The sequence below is a fragment of the Canis lupus genome, chromosome 19 (assembly GCF_048164855.1).
Source record: "Canis lupus baileyi chromosome 19, mCanLup2.hap1, whole genome shotgun sequence".
Classification (NCBI taxonomy): domain Eukaryota; kingdom Metazoa; phylum Chordata; class Mammalia; order Carnivora; family Canidae; genus Canis; species Canis lupus.
The window spans coordinates 46,049,507-46,070,349 of record NC_132856.1 but is presented as its reverse complement, the minus strand read 5'-3'; the positions used below and the strand labels follow the sequence as shown (position 1 = coordinate 46,070,349).

Genomic DNA, 20,843 nt, shown 5'->3' with positions numbered 1-20,843 from the left:
GTCCTGGGATTGAGCCTTATGTCTGGCTCCTTGCAGGGAGCCTGCTTCTTCCTCTGACTGTGTCTTTGCCTCTCTCTCTCTCTGTGTCTCTCATGAATAAATAAAAATGAAATCTTTAAAAAAAAGATTTATTTATTTGAGAGGGGAGAGGCAGAGGGAAAGAATCTCAAGCGGACTCTATACTGAGCACGGAGGCCAACATGGGGCTCAATCCCACAACCCCAAGATCATTACCTGAGCTGAAATCAAAAGTCAAACTCTTAACCAACTGAGCTGCCCAGGTGCCCTTATATTTCAATTTTATTTAAATTTTTTTTTATTTCTTAAAGATTTCATTTATGTATTTGACAGAGAGAGAGAGAGAGAGAGAGCGCTCGCACAGGTAGGCAGAGTAGCAGGCAGAGGGAGAAGGAGAAGCAGGCTCCCTGCTGAGCAGGGAGCCCAATAAGGGGCTCAGTCCCAAGCCCCCTGGGATCATGACCTGAGCTGAAGGCAGACACTTAACCAACTAAGCCATCCAGGTGCCTCTATATTTCAATTTTAAACAATAGAAAACTAAGATACAATACAGAGTAATGGGGGAAAAATCAAGCTGGCTTGGGGACAGAGAGTGGGTGTGGGAGAGGAAAAATGCTGAGAGCCGCTTGGACTTGGAGCTTACCACCTGAGCTGCCCTGAGTGCTTAAGTTATTTACTTCATCCTGGCCTTGCTCCGTCCTGCAGGGATACTCTAAACACGGGGAAACTGAGATATAAAGAGCTGGAGCATCCCGCCCAAGGACTTGAGGCTTACAAGAAGTAGATGCAGGGCAGCCCGGGTGACTCAGCGGTTTAGTGCCGCCTTCAGCCCAGGGTGTGATCCTGGAGACCCGGGATGAAGTCCCACGTCAGGCTCCTTGCATGGAGCCTGCTTCTCTCTCTGCCTGTGTCTCTGCCTCTCTCTGTGTGTGTCTCTCATGAATAAATAAATAAATACAATCTTAAAAAATAAATACAATCTTAAAAAAAAAAGTAGATGCAGAACTAAGGGTAATAGCAAAAATAGCGAGCATTTGTTAGGTGTTGACTGTCTATACAGAAGCAAAAGGAGGCACTAGGATCATCAGCAGCGTGTTCTGAGGCCACTTGGTGGTGAAGGGCAGACAGGGCTGACGCCAGCCCCAGGACGAGGCTGTAGGAAAACAAGGCATCCCCTAGCCGCCAGGCCTCCATTTCCTCCTCTGTAACACCTGGGGGTTACAAGGAGGCCTCCGAACTCTGACCTGGGGCCGGGAGTCCCCCAGCTGGTCTGGAGCGGGGTAGCAGGTGGCGGGCCCCCGCCTCTGGGAGAGCAGTGCCAGCTGTGGGCCAGATGGTGGCCAGACCAGTGGACATCGTCTGCTGTGTCCGCCTCCAAGCTCTGCCAGACCACAGGTCAACATTATTGAAGGAGGTTTTGCAGTAACCTCTGGTGGGCCCTCCGGGTCCTGGAACCTGCCTGTGTCCCATCCCAGGTGTGACAGCCAATCAGGCTCCAGTCAAGAACCCCGGGGGAGGTCCCTGGCCCTGCTCTGCCTCACCTTCACATCCCATCTGCTGCATCTCCTGTTGGCACCACCTGCAAAGTACGTCCCAGCTAGGACCACCTCCTTGGGAGGAGCCCCATTACTTGGCCTGAATCCTTGCTTCCTAAATAATATCCCTAAATCAAGATATTCCCCCGACTGTTGGTGTTGGTTACATGGCTAGGCAACACGCCAGGCCTGCTCCTGCCTCAGGGCCTTCGCACTGACTGTCCTGTCCCACATGATCTTGGAATACCTAGTATGTCCACTGCACCATGCGCCTGCAGTGTGCTACACATGAGCACACAGCCAGGGGCCCAGTGAACCTCTTCTTGCTTATCTTCAGCTGTATGTCTGTGTGTCTGACATGTGGGTCAAATCTTGGTGTTTATGAAGTGTGAGTGCATATGGATGCCATTGACTGCAACCCTATGTGTGGCAGGCGTGTGAGCTGTAGGTCTCAGCTGAGTGGGGTTTGATGCCTACATGTGGTTCATCTGGAAAAAAGGCTCAAATGGCAGGCTGAACTCCAGTGGGCAAGGGTGTGTGTGCAGAGCTTGCCAGAACTTGAGCTGCTCATACACGAACACATTCAACATTTATTGAGCACTTATTGTGTGCTAGAGCAGTCACCAGGGCCCCTCAGCACCTGGTATCTGTCAACTTGCACAATGTCAACACCTGAGCATTTAACACAAATGACTGAGTATCTACTGTGTACCCACCTGATCCTCAGCTGCATATGGATCAGTTGAGTCTGCTTCTATCCGCGGAGCCCACCCAGGCAGCCTTCTTGCTTCCTCCTTGCCCCTTGCATGTCTAACCCTCTTCTCCTAGTACTGATCTCAAGGAAAGCTCTGAGCTTCATTTGACCCCTGGATCCTGCTCAAGGCTGCACAGGAGAGGGTTTTCCAACTCAGAAGGTGAAAGCATAAGTGGGCACAAGGGTGGAGAGAGGATCCTGGGAACTTGGACCCTTCTATGGTGGAGATTCTAGGTTTTCAGTAGACTGTGGGGTGGGGAGCGTCTTGAAGGCTCTGGGAGCTTTACAGAGGCCTTGCTGGTCCTGGGTTCCATGGGGGTCTAGAGTACGGAGCAATGAAAGAGGGAAGGGAGGAGGAAAGAAGGAAGGAGAACAAAGAGAGAAAGGAAGGACACAGATGCACAACTTTGAGCCTTGGCTAAAGATTGGGTAATTGCGAGGCTGGAATTTGGGGATTCAAGGGCATTGGGTTCTGCTGGAGTGGACTTTGGGGCTATAAGTGTGGGTATGAAGGGTCTGTGGGCAAGGATTTGGGGGAGTAGGAGTTAGGATTGGAGTAGAGGATGGGGGAGATAATCTGAGGGCAGGGGTTTTGGGATGTAAAAACCAGAATTGTGGTGAAGCAGGAGGTTTGGGGATCTGAGCACAGGTGACTGGGGTCTGAAAGTGTAGGTTCTTGGGCTTGAGGGTGGAGGCTCTGGGAGGGTAGGTCAGGGGAGGGTTGGAATCCACAGCCCTGTTAGAAGGGGATGAATTCCCATGTCTGAGGGAGGTCTTGGGGAGTGAATGACCCTGGAAGGGGAGGGAAAGTTCTCAGAGTTCTTGGACCACTTTCTCCCTGCTCCTCCCACGTCGGCCTTGCCCCTTCCCGGTCGTAGAACGGACCCCTCCCCAGACCTGCCGCACTTCACCTTCGGGCCAGTCCCTGCTCTCCGAGCCCCCTCCCAGGCCCCACCCACTCCTCCCTCCTCGCCTTTGCCCCGCCCCTTCCCAGAGTAGGCCCCGCCCCTCGCCGAGTCTCCGCCCTCTCCCCCGCCGCGGAGCGGGCCTCTGCCTTCACTGCCCCCGCCCACCCGCAGACCCCACCCCTCTCCGCCCGGGTCCCACCCCCTCAGGGTAGCAGGCCCCACCCCCCGCCCAAGGCCCCGCCTCCTGCAGAGCAGCCCCGGTGCCGCCCCGCCCCCCCGCATCTCCGTCTCCCGGACCGGCGCGCGCGGCTCCCGTCACTCAACGCGCGGCGGCGGCGGCGGCGGCGGGAAGATGGCGGAGTCCGGTGGCGGCGGTGGCGCCGGTGGCGGCAGCTTCGGCGCGGGCCCGGGGCCCGAGCGCCCAAGCAGGTGAGACCCGTCCTCGGGGTGGGCCGGCACCTGCCCCGGGGCCGGGGTGACGTGTGGGGAGTCCTGGGGATCCCGAGGGGCTGAGGAGCCACCTGGGCCGGTTCGAGGGTCTTTACGGGGGATTGCGGGTTTTAGGGGGTCACAGAATACTGGGGGGGCCGAGGGCTGCTGAGCGGCAGCTGAAGGCGGTCTGGGGGCCCCAGGACCTCGAGATATCTGCATGCGGCCCTAGGAGTCTGAGGGGGCATTGAGGGGCATGGAAGTCTGAAGGGAAACCCATGGCCTCCTGACGTGTTGGGGGCATGGAGGAACTGGGGATGCCAAGAGGTCTGGGAGGCAGAGAGCCCCTGAGCAGAGGACCGTGGGCAGTCTTGAGCTTGTTAAGGAGGGGACTGGTGGGAGAGCTTGAGGGGCTGAGCCCCAAGGCTTCCTGGAGGGTGCTGTAGGACCCTGAGGTGTCTAAAGGTGGTCCTCAGGGCATGCTGAGGCAAGTCCTGGCAGGGGTGAGGACTGTGGAAGACTGGAGTTAGGGGGCTCAAGTGAATCTGAGGGCCTGAAAGAGGCCTAAAGGGCCTAGGAAAACCTGAGAGGGAAGGCTGAGGTCCCCCCCTCCAGGGGGGGGGGGGCGTCACTGTGAGTCTTGTTGGACAGAGAGGGGACTGGTGTTCCCACGGGTCCTAAGGGGCTGGAGTGGGTTGTGGGTAGCCTGAGGATGCTGAGAGACCCCTGAAGGTCTAAGGAGAGTCCATCCTTGGTGCTTCTCTCTCTCATCTCCATGGGGTTCAGATCCTCCTCCAGGCTGGGGCACCTGGGTGGCTCAGTGGTTGAGCATCTGCCTTTGGCTCAGGTCATGATCCCAGGGTCCTGGGATCAAGTCCTGCATCGGGCTCCCCACAGGGAGCCTGCTTCTCCCTCTGCCTATGTCTCTGCCTCTCTCTCTGTGTGTGTTTGTCTCTCATGAATAAATAAATTAAAATTCTTTAAAAAAAAAATCCTCCTTCAGGCTAAAGGACTTGAAGCAAGATCTTGCCCACACACAGACTAAGGGGGCAGAATTCATCCCCTTTGGTCAAAGGGAGGCTCCCTTTTCCTTTGTCCAAGTCCTGAGATAGATTGCTTGAGCTCCAGAATTGGTGTAGGAATTGAAGTTGTTTATATGCAGTTTTGGATTCTCAGAGGGGAGGAACACCTGCCTTAGGTAACACAGCCTCCCTCTTATTGCACAAGGTCAGTATAGCCCAGATGCTTCCATCCTGGCCTCCCAGGAAAGCCTGTCACCCCTTGGCTGGTGAAGGAGGAAATCTGGGCTCTTCCATGATGGTGAGCTTACAGGAGCAAATAATTTCAGTGTGATAAGTGATGAAGTTGTTCACTACCTGTGTGCTCTGGAGGAGTCCTTATTGTGGAGACTTGGGCTGGTGCCAACCAGAAAAACCTGATGGCTTGGGCATAATTTGGGCTTTAGGGCCCTGCAGCAGGGAGCAAGGAGAGATCAAAAGATTTGTAAGACATTCAGGGGTAGAGTTGGCAAGGCTTGTTGACTAGGCATGAGGTGACATGTAAGGAACAAGGGGACCACAAACCCTAGGTCCCTGCCTTGCGCCCTGGAATGGGATAACCTGGGGGCAGCAACAAGGTGTAACTAATTATATACCATATAATTCACTCATTTTAGCTGAGTAGTTGAGTTATACAGTTGTGTACCCTCTAATACAATCCAGTTTATTTTTTTAATTTTTATTTATTTATTTTTAAAGATTGTATTTATTTGTTCATGAGAGACAATGAGGGGGAGAGAGAGAGAGAGAGAGAGGGGCAGAGACACAGGCAGAGGGAGAAGCAGGCTTCATGCAGGGAGCCTGACGTGGGACTCGATCCCGGGTCTCCAGGATCAGGCCCGGGGCTGAAGGCAGCGCTAAACCGCTGATCCACCAGGGCTGCCCATAATCCAGTTGTTTTTTAAAAGGCTCACATCACTCTAAAGAGTTCCCTCAGGCCCGTGGTAGTCAACCACACTCCCATCCCCAGCCCCAAACACACCCTGATCTACTTTTGCTCTCTAGTTTTGCCCTTGTAGAAATTTTACATGAATGGAATCCTACATATGTGGCTTCTTATGCCAGGCTTCTTTCCTTTAACTAAATGTTTTCAGAAGTTCATCTATGTTGTCACAAGTATCAGAAGCTTGTTCTTTTTCATTGCTGCAGAGTATTCCACTATATGGACAGATAGTTTGCTTGTTCATTTACTGGTTAATGGACATTTGGATTTCTGTTTTGGCAATTACAAATAAAGTCCCTGTGAACAGCCAGGTATGCGTTTTTGTGTGATGCATACTTTTATTCTTTTGGCTGAATACCTTTGGAATGGAATGACTGGGTCCTATGGTAGATGTGGGTTTAACTTTTGAAGAAACTGCCAAACCGTTTTCCAGAGTGACTGTGCCATTTGCATTCCCGCTAGCAAATGTATAAGAGTTGCAGTTGCACCCCATCGGTGCCTACACTTGATGTGGCCAGTCTGTAATTATAGTCATTTTAAGTATATACTAGAATCTTATTTTGGTTTTAACTTTTTTCTTCCTAATAAGTAATAATGTTGGATACTTCTTCATGGTGGGTATTCACATCTTTGGTAAAGTGAAAGATTCATATCTTTTAAAATCTGCCCATTTTCTAGTTGTGTTGTCTTCTTATTGCTTACTTTTAAGAATTCTTTATGTGTTCTGTCTGTAAATCGTTTATCAGATATATGATTCACAAACATTTTCTCCCTGTCTGTGGCTCTTTCTTTCTTTCTTTCTTTCTTTCTTTCTTTCTTTCTTTCTTTCTTTCTTTCTTTCTTTCTTTCTCTCTCTCTCTCTCTCTCTCTCTCTCTCTCTCTCTCTCTCTCTTAATGATATCTTTCACAGGGCAAAATTTTGTCATTTTGATGAGGTCCAGTTTATCAGTATTCTTCCCTATGGATTATACTTTTGGTGTCATATCTAAGAAATCTTCTTTCTTTAAATTTTATTTTAAGGAGGCTGCATGCCCAGCGTAGACCTTGACACAGGGCTTGAACTCATGACCCTGAGATCAAGACCTGAGCTGAGATCAGGAGTTGGATGCTTAACCAACTGAGCTGCCCAGGTGCTGCTCTGAGAAATCTTTTCTAAATGGAGGCACTTCTTTAAAAGACATCTCCCTCACTTCTGAGATTCCCATTTGCCCCCTTCTATCCATCCCAGTGAAAAATTACAGTTGTCTAGAGCAACTGGTAGGGGAGGGGCTTTTAATCCCTGTGGTGCTCGTATGGGGAGAGGGGCAAGAATCCCTAATATGGTGAGATGGAACATGCAGGAAGAGGATCAAGTTTTGAGGAAGATTGTGGCACACAATATTTTGGCAAGGATCCCTTGAGATCTAAAGGCCTTTGTAACATTGTTCATTGTTCCAAAGCTGCCAGAGAGGCCTAGTGTATCACTTGCCCTTGCCTCATTCCTCTTCATGCTTCCACACTCCCAGGTCATGGCTTCTTAGAGCTATCTGCCTGACCACCGAGGTCTGTTAGCCCCCAGAGCACTTTTTATGGTCACCTTGGATTGTTTAGTAAAATTTATATAGCATTAAAAAAAATTTTATATAGCGTAAAACTCAGCCACTAAAAGTGAATGATTCAGTGATATTTAGTATTTTCACAACGTTGGGCAACTATCCCATCTATCTAATTCCAGAACATTTCCGTCAGTTCAAAAGAAAATTCTGTACCTATTGGCAGTCACTCCCCATTCCTTCTTCCTCAACCCCCTAAAACTATTCATCTAATTTCTGTCTCTACAAATTTATCTGTTTCATAAATGGAATCATACAATATGTGACCTTTTGCGTCTGGCTTCTTTCACTTTGTATAACATTTTCTTTCTTTCCTTTTTTTTTTTTTTTTTGTATAACATTTTCAAGGTTCATCCACATTGGTGTGTGTATCAGTAATTCATTCCTTTTTATGACTGTATAATATTTCACTATGTGGACATACCACATTTTGTTTATCCATTCACAACAGATGGACATTTTCGCTGGTTCCACCTTTTGGGTATTTTGGATAGCGCTGCTATGAACATGCATGTTCAAGTTTTTGTTGGAACACTTGTGTCCAGTTCCTTGGGGTATATATACCAGGAGTGGAGTTGCTGGGGCATATGGCTGTTGTGTGTCTTTGATCATGCTATCACCACCCAAGATTACTTAGTGTTTTTATTAGTGGAAGTGCCTTGAGGGTAGAGAGCATGTCTGCCTTATGCTGTCTTGTGTGCCTGGAGCCAGGATTGCGCTGAGGAAATGAGTGTTCAAGAAATATGGCCAGGGGTGGGGAGGGAGAGGGGAAGGGATGGACGAAAAGAGTGTGGAAAAACTCTCTAGGGCTTGCAGTCTGACTGGTAGGAAGTCCTTTCTATGAGATCGGTTAGTCCTTTGCCTTTTCAGGGAGACCTGTGGGGTTGCCGAGACCTGAGGGGAGGCTGGCCTTATCTGTGAGGTTGGTTTTCCAATCTGCCAGGAGGTGCCTGCATCTGCCGTTTTGTCCCATGAAGGGTTTTGTCATTTGGCCAGGGATGGGGGCGGTTCCTGTCTTCCCCTTGGCCTTTCCAACGGTCCCACAACTCAAGAAACTGTCCTCAGGAGGGACTGAGCTCCCCCACCCCCCACCGCCCCCAGCGTTATATAACTTGTTTGTTCCAACTTTACTTTTCTGCAACCAAGGGGGAAAAAAAGAAAGAGAAAAGCTTATTCTCCTTCCTTCCCATCTCGAGGGATCAACAAAAAACTCGTTGCCTAGTAGAGATGGTCGTTAATAACCAAGCTGAACCTCCGGGATGGTTGGAGTGTGGCTGTCTCAGCCTAGGGCTTGCAGAGGGGAGGTGGGATCCTAGCTGCAGACTCACTCACACAAAAGACACTTGTTCTCTAGTGGGCCCCTCCCAGCTCCACCTCAGGCCCTCCAGGAGGGTCCAGGCTTGGGAGGGAAAAGAGGTTTGAGGCCACTTAGGGTGTTGGGGAGGGCAAGTGGAGAAATTCTCCTGGGAGTTGCACTTCCCCAGCTAAAATTCCATCGCTGTAAGGTACCCAGTTGGCTGAGTTCTGGAGGGACCTTCTAGCCACAGAGGCTCTTCAGATTTTGGGTTGTTGGCATCCTCACTCCTCAGCTCATCTACCTTAAAGGTATCTGGATGGGGCCCAGTCTCGCTGACTCACACTACTCCTGGAGGCTAAAGTGAGGGTATTGGTTGAGGGACATGCTGGCCACAGATGTCTTCATGGGAAGTTATGGCCTAGACACAGTGTGAGCGGGTTTGGCATAGTTTAGCGAGACATCTATCTGCCTCTGGCTTCATGACCTTTGCTTGTGTAAACTTTCTTAACAAGCCCTCTCTGGTGGTGTCCTAAATTGCTGCCACTCAGCCCTGAGGCCCTGGAAGAGTCCAGCCTCTCAACCCTGTATGAAAGACTGGGGGATCTTTTTCTTTCTGAGAAGGTTCTTGTTCCTTTGGCTTTGTCCTCTTTTCAGCCAAGAGGGAGAGGTAGGGGTTTGACCCTTCAGAGATGAGGCCTCAGCTCTTCCTCTTGAGAATTTTGGGAGATTTGGTGGTAGCGGTGCCTCATCAGACCCACCTGTGTCTGTGGTCCCTCCTCTGGTGAGCAGCGCCACCCCACACACTCACTGTGTACCATGGGCATGTTTGCAGCCCTCTGTGCCTTAGATTGCTCATCTGGGAAGTGGGACCATAGGCCTACTGGGCAGGGTAGCTGGGACGAAGCAGACTAGGGCAAGGGTGTGCTTAGGGGGCGCCTGGCACATTGCCTGTGTATCTTATCTAAGTGTTAGTGCAGAAGTGGCGGTGTTATCCTTTGGTCCTGTCGCTGCCAACATTCTGTCTACTGTGCCCTCATGGGGTGTGACGGTATTTCCGGCAGTTGCTGGCAGATCTTGCCTACGAGTCAGTGTGGCAGGTGGGGAAAAGAGAAAGTTGTAGGTTAGTCCATTCTCACTGCTAAATATAAAAAATTGGGTAGCTTATAAACAACAAACATATTTCTCAAAGTTCTGGAGCCTAGGAATTCCAAGATGGAGGCTCCAGAAGGGTTGGTGTCTGGTGAAGCCACTTTCTGGTTCATAGATGGCTGTTTTCTTACTGTGTCCTCAAATGGTAGAAGGGACAAGAGGGCACTCTGGGGTCCCCCCTTTTAAAAAGATTTTATTTATTTATTTATTTATTTATTTATTTTTAAAGATTTATTTATTTATTTATGATAGACATAGAGAGAGAGAAAGAGAGAGAGAAAGAGAGGCAGAGACACAGGCAGAGGGAAAAGCAGGCTCCATGCAGGGAGCCCTACGTGGGACTCGATCCCAGGACTCCAAGATCGCACCCTGGGCCAAAGGCAGGCGCCAAACTGCTGAGCCACCCAGGGACCCCCGATTTTATTTTATTTTTTTAAAGTAATCTCTATACTCAGTGTGGGGCTCAAACTTACAAGCCCCAGATCAAGAGTCACATGTTTTGACTGAGCCAGTTAGGTACCCTAGGGCCCCCCATTATAATCAGGGCACTGATCCCATTCATGGCTCCACCCTCATGACTCAATCACCTCCCAAAGCACCCCCCTTAGCCACCTCAACACCATCACATTGAGGGTTAGATTTTAACATGTGAATTTCAGGGGGATACAAACATGCAGTTGGCTGAGCCATTGGGAGGATGGTGGCACCATGACTTTGTGGTCATGGAAGGGTCAGTGGCAGGGCAGTAGGAGAATGGAACAATTGGAGTCCAAGCCACTTCTGCAACATGGAAAGGGCAGATGCCTCCATGTGGGCCCGGCATCTGGCAACAGTGCAGAGCACAGCTCCGTGGGTCTCTGCAGATTATTGGGGTGGGGGCAGTTGAGTCTGCAGCAAGCTGGAGGGAGCACTGGGCTGGAGGTGCTAGAAGGCTAGAGGGCGGGCCAAGCAGCTCAGCTCCTCCTCCCCTGGGAGCGAGGCGCCCCTTTCCTCACCTCGCCAGCAGGGTCTTGTGAGCTTATGATGTGAAATTGCTCTGAAAACTGCTCAGTTCGCCCCGAATTGTGGAGCATTTGTCTCACAGCTGGACCGCTTCCACCTGGTAGCTGTGACTCCCCTGGGGGACGGCCTTCTTGTCGTCGGCCATAGGGATAGAAAGGTTTTATTAGCCTCCGCTATCATAGTGCCATCTCCAGGGAGCCCATGCCGTGTGTCATCCCACTTTTCTTCACGCCAGTTATTTTTTATTGCCTATCCGCATGGGAGAGCTTAGCGAGCCCAGGTCGGAGGTTTGTGCTTGCATCCCCACAACCCCCACCCAGATACTTTAAAAGTGGGGCTTTCTCTGCATTCCTGCCCTTTGGTCTTAGGGCATGTTGCAGACTTGGGGTTGAAGGCCCTGGAGAAGGATGGGAAGAGTAAGGGGATGGGGAAGAAATGCCCAGATAGAAATAATTCCTCAAGAGAGGTGACTCTTGGGAAGCTCTGGTGGTGCAGCGGTTTAGCGCCGCCTGCAGCCCGGGGTGTGATCCTGGAGACCTGGGATCGAGTCCCACATCGGGCTTCCTGCATGGAGCCTGCTTCTCCCTTTGCCTGTGTCTCTGCCTCTCTCTCGCTCTCTCTGAATGAATAAATAAATAAATCTTAAAAAAAAAAAAAAAAAAGAGAGAGAGAGGTGACTCTGGCATCCTGGGCTCCTTTCTCTTGTGTAAAGGACTCGTTTGACGCCTTTCTCTTCCTCTGGTGGATGGTTCCTGTGTGCCTGCTGCTGTGCTTGGTGCTGGGCATGTGGGCCCCCAGGACAGTCAGGCCTTGCCCACATGGGACATGCCAGTAGAGTTAGTAAGACAGTTGTGCAATCATTTCTCCATGTTTGCCATAAATGATCCTGAGGCCAAGTTGGAGGTTCCTGCCTTTTCTGGAAGGTTCTGAGAGTCTCCTCATGAATGAGGTTGAGCTGAATCTGATGGTTAGTGTCATCAGCTTGAGGGAAGGGGGTAATGGGAATTAGACTATTTTCTGGGTATGGACAAGTGGCATGTGTGGGTTCTTCAGCCAAAAGCCTGGGTTTTCAGGGTCATGAAGGTGAGAGGAACTGGAGGGGGTAGGAGGGAAGGAGGCTGAGAAACTCAGGGTGGAGGTGGAAAGTTTGAGTTGGCGGGGGGGACTTGGATCAGATTTGTGTTTGGGAAGGATCCCTTTTTCAAGAGACAAGGGAGCCTGGACCTAGGTGGGAGCTGTAGAGATAGTAAGGTAGGCATGGGTTTGGGGAAGATTTGGGATTAAAATCGTGCCATATGCTGATCGTTGGTGGAGGCCAGGCACAGAGTCACTGGCTCTCAGGTTTCCTCCAGGGATCGAGGAGTGAGTACTGGGGAAGGACTCATCTGGCAGGCAGGAGGTAGGACAGGGCCCTACTGGCCTGCAGCTGTGCTGCCTATGAACATCCAATGGAGAGGGGAGGCAGAGGTGGACATTGGCCTGGAGGGCTGGAGGGCTTGTCTCTGTTCTGGGAAGCCCTCATGCCTCTCCTTGGTCAAGGGCCTCAGGTCTTCTAGCGAGCAGCAACTCTCAGGAATGTCCCTTCTGTTGCGAAGAGGCAGAGGCGTTGGCCTAGCCTTAGCCACCCTGGGAGGTCTCCTCAGTTTCAATTCTGTGCCCCCACCCTGAGCTTCACCTTAGGAGCACATACCACACTACTCTTATTGCTCTCTCTTCCCCTCATCTGTTGGCACATCATGTTGGTTCCACCTTTGAGCCACATCCTTGTGTGGCCCCCTCTTCCATCTCTTCCTCATTCCCTCTTGAAGCCACCATCGGCTCTTGCCCTCCTGGCTGCTGCCCCATACTTTGGCCAGTGGGTCAATCCCATGATATGCATCAGAACATGTCTCTCTGCCTGCTACCTGCCAGGGGGAGTTCCTCGCTCTCAGAACAAATATTGCTTTTCCATGACCCCCACCCCCACCCCCACCCCACCCTCATAGTAAGGTCCTGCCCACCCACTGGGCCCTCTGTGCTTCCACAGCCCTACTGGTCTCCTAATAGCACTCCTCTGGCACCCCTCCTGGGCCTTTGACCTGGCTCTTCCATGGCTAGAGTGTCCTATCCCAGTGCTTTGCACAGCTCCAGTGTTGCCTCATTGGGGCCTGGTGGCTCTGTCCACCCATCTCTGTGCATCCTCTGCCCTGTGTCCGCAGTACATTCTGTACACTTAAAGGCCCATGTCCCCTAGAATGTATGCTCCCCAAGGGCAGAAGTTCCCCATGGTGGCTCTGATTTCATCCAGCAAACCTTACACATAATCTGTGATAGGTTTTTGAGGGGACCTGGCCTGACCTGGAGGCTTCTGGAATAGCCTTCTGCACTGCCCCTTTTTCTCACTGTATGTAATGGCATGGTCTGCGTAGAGAAACAGAAGCAGGCATGTTAGCGAATCAGCCTGTTAGAAGCCAGCAAGCTGTGCCCTTTGGTGTGGGCTATGTTTAGTTAGCGAGCAGGCCCTCGGCCCTGTGTCCTGAGGACGGAAACGGCCAGCCACTCTCCCTGTCCAGCTGCCTGCAGTGGGAAGTGGGGGCCGGGGCTGGGCCGCGGGGTCCCCACTGCGGGCGGACCGCCTTCCTCCTGTGGTAGCCGCTCCGCAGCTGTGCAGAGGAGCTCTTAACACTTGTTAACCCCGAGTCTCCAGTCTCTTCCTCCTCACCCTCCCCTCTCCCGTGCTCTTCGGGGAGGACTGGAGAGGACTGCTCGGGATTCACAGAACTCGTCCCCCACGGCTGAGGGAGCGCTTCCCTAGCATTCCTGCTCCGTGGAGCAGGAGCGGGTTTTGGGGCGCTGCCAGCGCGGTGTCAGACCCCTGGCCAACCGGCCGAGTGGCTGGTTTCCTTGCGTACACCGCTTCACCGCGCACGGAAAATATTGTGATTCGGGAGGAAGTAACCGGCACCTTTGGGGAATCACAGACCTTTCCTGTGAGGGAAGCAGCTTCCGGAATTGAACAGCTCAGCCGAGAGGAAATCTTGAGGGGTGGACCTTTGGGCTTTTAAAGGCCTCGAGGGGGGTCACCCGAGATTGAGGCCGAAGATGTTTTCTGACGCCACAACTGCGAAATTCCACAGGGGTCAGAGACGGAGCGGGCGGAGCGGGCTGGGCTGCATATCCGGAGAGCTCTCCTCTCTACGGGATGTGAGAATTTGAAGCAGCCTGCTGAAGGAAGCAGGAGCAGACAGGATCACCAGAATCTACTGAGTCCCGAGCGGGGAGCAGGGCATTCTCCAAAGGTGGGGTTTAGTGGGTGGCACTGTGTCCTTGAGGCAACAGGCTTGTAAAGGAGCCCCACTGAGGACCCCCAAGGTGGCCTCCTCGTAGAAAACTGGTAACTGTATTTAAAAGTTGTAACCATGTGCCTGCCTTGGTGAAATCTGGTGGGTCCCAGGAGGGTGTCTCTTGCCCTTTCCTCTCTGTCTCTGTCATGCAAGGGGGTAAGGCAGGACAGTTGAGAGCACACAAATGTTTACGCTCCATGTGAGTCACTTACAGAAGCAAGGGGTGGTGTTTTTCTTGCTGAGGCTGATGGCATCGGACAGCCCTGCAGCTCCAGTCTTAGGCTTGCTTCCAGCATTTTAGCATTTAGAGTTGCTGAACTTTCACGGTGGGGGACATGGGGAGCTTGCTGACCTTTCATGGAGAGACGGCTGTCTTGTCACAGGAAGACAGGACTCAGGCTGAGTATAGCCACTACGCACTTGCTGCAGATCACCCAGCTTGGACTTCCTCAACCACCCCCTGCCCCTCCCATCCCTGGGGTAGAAAGCCTGTGTGCAGTACAGGGAGAGGCAGCAGCTGGAGAAGTGGTAACTCCGTGGTGTTTTTTTTCAGAGGCTCATCTGGAATATGGTGGAGAGGAGCCCTAGATCAGAGGCTTCTGACATTGAAAGCCCCCTTTGGTTATGAGCGCCAGAAACTCAATTCTGTGCCTTCAATTAGAAAATAAAAGTTCAGGGGGATCCCCGGGTGGCGCAGCGGTTTGGCGCCTGCCTTTGGCCCAGGGCGCGATCCTGGATCGAGTCCCGCGTCAGGCTCCCTGCAAGGAGCCTGCTTCTCCCTCTGCCTGTGTCTCTGCCTCTCTCTCCCCCTATGTCTATCATGAATAAATAAATAAATAATCTTAAAAAAAAAAAAAGTTCATTGTTCACATTAAACAAACAAAAAAAAAAGTTTGGGGAGAGTTCTCGTTTTAGTTACATTGAGATTCAGGGGCTCAGATGATTTCCTTAGAATCCGCGACTCCTTTCTCTCATCTCTGCCTTCCCTCCTGGCTGGTCAAGGTGACCCCATCTTGCTCCCCACCATCCTAGCAACCTCAGGGGGAAGGTGAATCTCCATTCTGGTGGCTTCAGCAAAAGTCCCAGGGAAGGCACTGATTGGATCACATGGGTCACACCCCCCATCCTGTGGCCAGGGATCTGGGAGGTTCTAATTGGTCATGAGTCTCCCTTTGCAGTCCAGAGATGTGTGATTCCTCCCACTGGGGAATAGGAGGTTCCCTGAGGAAAACAGGAGGCCCTTATCAGAAGAGAGGAGGGATGTTGGCACTCCCTAAAATGGAGGTATTTATGACAGGTACCTTCTGATGCCTAAACTTGTGCTGCTGTTGGAAAGGCCAGGCTGAGCCATCTCCATATCTGCATCTGCCTGTGTCTGGCCTAGCACCACTGGTCATGAGCATGTGCCATTTGGCAGAACTATTTCTTGTGGCCTCAGCACCTATCCTGCCAGGTGAGGTAGCTGGACTGGACACTGAGATGCTGGAATTTGACAGTGCTAGAGTCTCACTGGGTTTTTGAGCAAGTGGTCCTTCAGGGCCATGTAGCCCTGTATCATCTTGCCTGGTCTGTAGAGTGAAGGGGTTTTGCTATCCAAGTGGCTCCATCTACAAAGCCTAGTGCAATGGGGGTGATGTGGGGGGATAGACTGACTGGAATCAGCCTTGTGTCAGTGGGTGGGAATGGGAATGAAATAGGCATAGCCTCAGCCTGAGACTTATCCACTAGTCTGCCCCTGGTACTCCTCACATGGAGGCCCTGGCTGGGTTTTGAGGGGAAAGGGAGACTGTGGAGAACCCTGGCTGGGATATGAGAAGGGAGATCTCCTTTCAGAAGGCTCAGAGGGTAATGTGGCAGAGGTGCATGGAAGAGCTGGTGAACTTGGAAGTGTGGCATAAGGAGGAAGGTTGGGTGGGGGCAGGAGAAGTCAGCCCTTCAACACAGGGAACAGTCTGAGCAAAGTGTGGAGGCCAGACATTCTAGAAAAAAATCCTGCTGAGTGCTTCCTAATTGAACCCAATCAAAGGATAACATACCCAGTCCCAGAACTTGGACCAGGAGATTACATGGAGTGGATGAAGAGAGCAGATATATGCAGTAGATATCTGCAAGGAGCAGAGATATGAGTTAGGCTCCAGCCAGCCAATGCTGCCACCTGGTAGCCATCCACTTGCCACCTCACTGATCCATTTACCCACCTATCCACCCGTCTGTCTATCTGTCCATCCATCTACTCATCCTTCCATCCATCCACTAATCCACCCACTCAGTCATCTAATCAACGAACATGACTGAGCTCTGAGCACATGGTGCCAAGTACCAGACCATAGCAGGAGACAGAACCTGCCCTGCCCTACCCTGGAGAGGCTCCTGTTTCAGCCTCAGAGAGGTAGGCTGGAAACGGATGGTGTATTAGATGGAGCAATGATTAGGGAAGACAAATAGTGTTGGGTTGGGGTCAGAGAGACATAGGGCCCTGGGTGAGGCTCTCCCAGTGTGACCTGATACAGTGGGATTACATCCCTCATAGTGGCTGGAGGATTATTGGGATAGTGCATACCCTTGTCCTGCCACCATTGAGGAGCTACATCCTGCCCTTCCTGCTGTCCAGCTCTATGTTCAGTTAATGTTCAGTGTCCTTGGAGAGTGGTCTCACCCCAGCCTTGGTCTCCCCATCTGTATCATGGAGGTGATATGGGGTCTACCCACTTGGGCCTACAGAGAGGCCAATACCAGCCAGGGCCTCTTGTGTGCTGTATAGCCTTGGGTGGGTGCTTGAACATCTCTGTGCTTCAGTGTTGCCATCTCTAAGATGATGAGAATAGTGGTATCCTTCTTTCCATACTGCCCACCAAGAAGTGAACTGAGAGCCACGTTGGTACCTACCCTGGCCCACAGCCCTGCATGGGGTGGGTGCTCACTCTGCAGGGCAGGGAGGGGCAGAGGTACTGTAAGGCAGAAAACTTGTTGCTGGTGAGGGAAGTAGGGCCTGGGTGTCCGCTTTTCTTTCTAGGTTTGAGCAATGGCCATAGTTTGACAGGTTTGGGATTGGAGGAATGCTGCCATAGGATCCTCCTGTCCATCAGCAGTGGCAGGTCTCCATATGTCCTAGGGTCAGACAGAGGCTGAGGTGATGATGGCACAGGGTCTGGGTAGGCGGTTACAGCCCAGCTTGAGGGACATTGGGCTGACAGTGGCCCATGAAAAATGAAGCTGTGGAGGGCCACAGGGGGCTTAGGTGGGAGAGTGATGGGGTTCAATATTGTTAGCTTTCCTAAGTGGGAGGATGGGCAGTGTCTGCAAAGTTCTAGCTGTGACCCAGTGAATATTTGGGGAATGTAGGGATCCATGTGGTTTGTCCCTGTCATAGAAGGGCAGGATGACCAAGCTGGCAGGGCCTGCTTTGCGTGGAGCTGGCACTGAGCGTGACCAACCCATGCCAGACTCTGTGTATATGGAATCTTGGGTGGGCTTCCAGGTGGGCTTGCCAGGGTCTCATTGTTTGGCTTGTGTTATGTGGGGGAAAACCCCAGCCTCTACTCCCAGCCCTGAGGAGTTTACTTCCGCTGGGTTTCTCAGTTGGCTATGAGTCTGACTCTTGATCTCAGCTCAGGTCTTAATCTCAGGGTCATGAGTTCAAGTCCTGCTTAGTGAGAAGCTTTATTTCTCTCACCATGCTGGGTCCTTGGTCCTTGGGAGGATTCAGGATGGTTCTTTCAAGGTGGATGTGGGTTCCAGAACCTCTGCCTGCCTGTCTCGATGACCTTTCCACCCTCAGGCTCCCTGGCTGTTGTGTGGGGGCTCTCAGGAGTTGTCAACCTCAGGTGCCTGCAGGTTGCATGGTTACTTCCTGCTGGGAACTCCCCGATACCCCCTCTCTTCTGTCACCCTGTCACTGCCTGGCGAGCCCAGACAGGAAGGAGCCAAGGACATATACATAGGGAGATAACTATGATGATGATGCCATGAAGAAGGTGAAGTGAGCAAGGGTGGCCTGGGGCTCCTCTGCAGGATTCTGGGAGGGCATCTCTATAGGTAATATGTTTCCAGGACGGACTCAGAGTGGGCTCTGGCAATGCCCACACCTCCAGCTCTTGGAGGCAGGTTGAGTGGGAAGGAGTGGATGAGACTCTGCCCCTGTCTATTGTCCTGGTGCACCTGCCCTCCTGGCACAGATCCACTCATAGGGTGCACAGAGAGGCCTTGTCTGGGCATTCTGTTTTAAATTATCGAAGATGTGGGAAAAAAAACCCAGCATGATGACTAGGAATGAGAAATAAACAACTCCTGATGGCATAAAGAGGGCCCAGGTTCATTGGGGGACATGGGATCTAGGGGCCTTGCTGGATTTCTTCTCTCCCTTTCTTGGTCTTTTTCTCCTTCCCTCTGGGTGTCTGTCCCCCTCTGTCTGAGTCTGTGTCCCTCTTTCTCTGAGTCTTTGTTCCCTGTAGATCTCTGTTAGTGCTTTCATGTCCTGGCCTGCTGGGACGCTGCAGTGAGGATCTTCATCTGCTCCTGGGTTCCATGCTTGTCCACCCAGAAGCCCTGGTCTTTAGTCTATCCCCTTGGGAGCCCAGGGATCAAGGCCTTATCAGGAGGGATAGCCCCAGGAATGGGCCTGCTGCCGCCTAAGGGGTGAGGAGGGCGGGCTGGCCTCTGGCGAGCAGTCCCAAGAGAAAGCACAGTGACGTGAGCATGGGGGCTGCTGGCCAACCTGAGCATTTGAGGGCTCGTGCAAGGTGCCAAAATATGGTGACTCTATCCTTTGGGCTGGGAGCACAGTACCCAGAGCTGTGAAATATTGTGGTAACCATGGCAACAGTAGCTGGGGGTGTCTGCCTTTGTGGGGCATGTGGGACTCTGGCTCAGATGCACTTTCACCCACGGAGCTGCATGCTTTGGAGCCAGCACGATGGCCTTGGCAGTCAGCAGGTTGTGGTACAGCAAGAAGTAGAAACCAGTGCCGGAGCGCCTTGCAACTGTAGGGGCTGTGCTGGGCCTCAGTTTCCCTGTCTTGGAGGGGGATTCATAAGGTTACATGTGAAGAACCACGCCTGGCATGTGCTCAGTCAGTAGGCCTGCCTTGTTAAGAGTCAGAGGTGGATGGGAAGGAGAAGGCAGAGAAGTTTCCAGTATGACTGGAGGACAGGGGGTAGGGAGAGGGTGTTGTGTGAAATAGGGCAGAGAGGTGGACCAGCTGGCTGCCAGAGCTTCTCCATCCCCCACCCTGCCTCTGAGTTCTGTCTCCCTCTCTGGGTCTCTATCCCCTTTTCTCTGGGTCTCTGTCCACATTCCCCCTCCCCCAGTTTCCCTCCCCACTTCATTCTGGGTCTCTGTCCCCTCTCTGGCTCTCTTTCCCCTCTCTCTCCCCAGCGAAGTGCAGCATCTTTCCTGCTGATGCAGCCTGGACCCTCGGGTGGAGTGGCCTGGAGCTCCCTGGTACGACATCGGCCGGGGTGTGAGCCAACCAGCTGTGCTGCACTGCTGCGCTCCATCGAGCCACATGGACAATAAAACCAAAATTGGCTTTGAAAGTGGAAGTGCTCTCTGTTTTGAGGGGAAGTGAGGGAATTTGCATGTCAGAACAGTATGTTAAAGGGGCAATACCGTCAGACTCTGTTCTGGCCCGAGCTTTGGGCTCCATGTGGGGGTGGGAAAGGATTTTACAAAACCCCAAAGAAATGTTTCCATGAAATTCTTTCTTGTTCTTGCCTTTCCTTTCCTTTTTTTTTTTTTTGTTTCTTTTTTTTTTTTTTTTTCCAACATTCCAATGAAAAGAACTGTTCCGGGGCTTCAGATCTCTCCTGTAGGGTTGGGAAACCAACCATGGAGACCAGGGCCAGCAGCCAGATGAGGGCAGGAGTTGAGAACACCCACCCCACCAGGTGTCACTTCCAGGGCAGCCACCACCTCCACTGAGGGGCCCTGTCACTGGGGCATGGGGACTGCAGTTGGTGTGGTCTTGTACTTCCTGTGGCCTCCCCGACTTGGCCATCTTATCTTGGGCTGGGTCCCTCTACAGCAGACCCTCAAACAATGATTCTAGCCAGTGGCGTATTCTGGGGATGACCCCACGAAGGACTGGTGTATGTGGGGAAGGAGCCCACACAGGGGGTGCCCACAAGGAGCTGGAGACAATGTGGGCAAAAGGCTTGGCTGGCTGATGACCCCCAGGGAAAGTGGACGTCTTGCCACAGATGATCTGCCTGGTTTTTTTTACCCTACCTAGTCCTACTTTACGTTAGCCCTAGTACAGGGGAAACTCCAAGGGATGCAGTGGCTGTGTCCCCATGTCCAGCATGGGCTTGGGCCTGGCTAGGACTGTCCAATGACAGTGGTAGGGGATGCAGTGTGGGAGTAGGGGGTCAGGACAGCCCTGAGCAGGCCAGGCCTGAGGGGGCATGTGTAGCCCCTCAGAGGCCAGATCCAGGCCAAGGGTGCAGCTGGGGCGGCAGTAAGCGGCCTCTAGAGACGTCCTGACCCGGCTGCTGACGCATTGGCTCCGATGACTCAGTGCGGGTGACCGTGGCTCGGGTGGCCGTCTGGAGACTCGGACAGGCTCAGGGCTGCCGCCGCCGCCTTCCTGGGGGCCCGTGGCCCCGCCGCGCCGGCCGCCCCCTGTCTGGGTTGGCCTGAGTAATGGGTCCTTCCCTTAGTCATCGGTCCCAGGCCTCAGCCCTCCCTCCTCCTCCTGCCCACCTCCACCCAGCCAAGCCTGTCGGTCCTGGGGACTCCAGCCTCTGCTGGCTTCCTTTCTCCTTCCCTGAGCTCCCCAGAGGCTGTGAGGTGTGTGTGTGTGTGTGTGTGTGTGTGTGTGTGTGTGTGTGTAGGGGTA

The 20,843-nt window shown here is 52.4% G+C and overlaps 1 protein-coding gene across 9 annotated transcripts in view; it reads left to right on the top strand.

Moving 5' to 3' along the window:
• Window positions 1–3,503: 3,503 nt before the first annotated feature.
• Window positions 3,504–20,843, top strand: part of KLHL26 (kelch like family member 26) — a 28,307-nt gene continuing 10,967 nt past the window's right edge. For 5 of the 9 annotated variants that reach the window (XM_072786676.1, XM_072786671.1, XM_072786672.1 and 2 more), the window contains exon 1: window positions 3,504–3,644. In XM_072786676.1, the coding sequence (XP_072642777.1) occupies window positions 3,568–3,644 (77 nt within the window). In that variant the 5' untranslated portion in view covers window positions 3,504–3,567. Of the gene's footprint in view, window positions 3,645–19,381; window positions 19,448–20,843 lie in introns of all 9 variants that reach the window. The other 4 variants (XM_072786673.1, XM_072786679.1, XM_072786674.1 and 1 more) reach the window with 3 other exon arrangements.